This window comes from Nanorana parkeri, unplaced genomic scaffold (genome assembly GCF_000935625.1).
Source record: "Nanorana parkeri isolate BGI_ZX_2015 unplaced genomic scaffold, ASM93562v1 scaffold3776, whole genome shotgun sequence".
Lineage (NCBI taxonomy): Eukaryota > Metazoa > Chordata > Amphibia > Anura > Dicroglossidae > Nanorana > Nanorana parkeri.
This window is the reverse complement of record NW_017310044.1, coordinates 21,546-23,580: the sequence shown is the minus strand read 5'-3', so window position 1 is coordinate 23,580 and position 2,035 is coordinate 21,546. Positions and strand designations below refer to the sequence as shown.

Below are 2,035 nucleotides of genomic sequence, written 5' to 3'. Positions count from 1 at the left end.
GGAGATCAGCCCGGCCACATACCGGCCCATCATTCCCAACTCTACTGGGGGGGGCGGAGATCAGCCAGGCCACATACCGGCCCATCATTCCCAACTCTACGGGGGGGGCGGAGATCAGCCCGGCCACATACCGGCCCATCATTCCCAACTCTACTGGGGGGGGCGGAGATCAGCCCGGCCACATACCGGCCCATCATTCCCAACTCTACAAGAGCAGAGGTGGTCTGCACAGGACCAGGGGCCTCACCTTGAAGGCTTCCATCAGGTCCTCCTCATGGGTCTGGTTGGTCTGCCATGGCTTGTTAGCATCGCGGGTTCCGTCCGAGCGGAGACTTTCACCAAACACGTCCACGTAGAAGAAGACGTAGTCGCCGCCGGTCAGCTTCTCCTTGTGGGCCTGTAGCATGATCTTATGCAGCATCTCCAGGGGGCCACAGATGTAGATAACTGTGAGGAGAACAGAGCATGGGGATGTTACCAGACAGAGCACATCGGGGGCCACAACCAACACGGCAACTACAGGACCACCAAACAGAACAAATGGCGTCCGTCTCTCACATTATTATCATACGGGATTTATATGGCGCCAACAGTGTGCGCAGCGCTGTACAATACAAGGAAGACATTACATCACAATACAAGACAAGATGGTGAGGAGGGCCCCGCCCCTGAGGGCTTACAATCTAAAAAGGGAGGGGCCAGTGATACATGAGGAGGTAGCTGTGTGGGGGGATGAATGGTTGAGGTGGGATCGGCTTCCTTGAAGAGATGAGTCTAAAAGCAGTCAGAGTGGGAGACAGACGGACAGGTTGGGGTAAAGAGTTCCAGAGGATGGGAGAGACTCTAGAGAAGTCCCTGAGGCGAGTATGGGAGGAGTTGACGAGGGAGCTGGAAAGCAGGAGGTCTTGGGAGCAGCGGAGGGGACGGGTGATACTTGGAGACGAGGTTGGAGATCTAGCCGGGGGCGGAGTTGTGGACGGCTTTGTTAACATTTAGAATTGTATCCATTATACAGTTATGTGCACCACGGAGCCGGGTCACCTCGGGGGGCGGGGACTCCTTATTTCTGCATGGTGAGGGTACGTCTAGCATGTTCCGAGGCCGGTTCCTGACAGGGCCATGTATGTTGGAGGACAGGGGGAAGCTCTCGGGTGTTGGGGTGTCAATGAGCGTGTGACCCTCCCTCCCGTGGCGGGTTTATTCCCGGCAGAATGGTGGCCTCTCATTGGCCGGGGCCCTCAATGCAGCATGAGTACACGGTGCATGCTCGGGACTCTCCCGGACATCGTATGTGGTGACGGTAATCATGAACACCGCGGAGGAACAGGAAGTACCGACACAGCCATCTGCCGAATCATGAGTGGAGGACGGTGGAGGGCGGTGCGCGGCACTTCCTGTCTGTTCACCCTAAATGATGACATGGAGTCCGGGGACAACCAATGAGAAAGGGAGATCGGGCCTGACAACGTCCGACCTCCAGACCGGCTATACCGCGTGTAGGGTACGCCTTCTTCCCCATCTCCTGAGCACGGAGGTTCAGATGAATCTCTGACACCTGAGAGACAGAAGGGGCGGAGTCTGGAGAAGGGGCGGAGTCTGGAGAAGGGCCGGAGTATGGAGAAGGGGCGGAGTATGGACGGGGAGGTGAATCTCTGAAACCTCAGAAACAGAAGAGGCCGTAGTATGGACAGGGGAGGTGAATCTCTGACACCTGAGAGAAGAGGCCGGAGTATGGAGAAGGGGCGGAGTCTGGAGAAGAGGCCGGAGTATGGACGGGGAGGTGAATCTGTGACACCTGAGAGAAGAGGCCGGAGTCTGGAGAAGGGGCGGAGTCTGGAGAAGGGGCGGAGTATGGAGAAGAGGCCGGAGTATGGACGGGGAGGTGAATCTCTGACACCTGAGAGAAGAGGCCGGAGTCTGGAGAAGGGGCGGAGTCTGGAGAAGGGGCGGAGTATGGACGGGGGAGGGGAATCCCTGACACCTGAGTAATGAAGAGGCCGGAGTATAGAGAAGAGGCCGGAGTATGGAGAAGGGG

At 57.5% G+C, this 2,035-nt stretch overlaps 1 protein-coding gene across 1 annotated transcript in view; it reads right to left on the bottom strand.

Moving 5' to 3' along the window:
- LOC108803468 (atrial natriuretic peptide receptor 2-like) overlaps positions 1-2,035 on the bottom strand; it is a gene marked incomplete at its 3' end in the record, with an annotated part of 20,389 nt that overhangs the window by 8,124 nt on the left and 10,230 nt on the right. Inside the window, exon 2 of the mRNA XM_018575309.1 lies at positions 248-447. Within this exon, the coding sequence (XP_018430811.1) occupies positions 248-447 (200 nt within the window). The remainder of the gene's footprint in view (positions 1-247; positions 448-2,035) is intronic.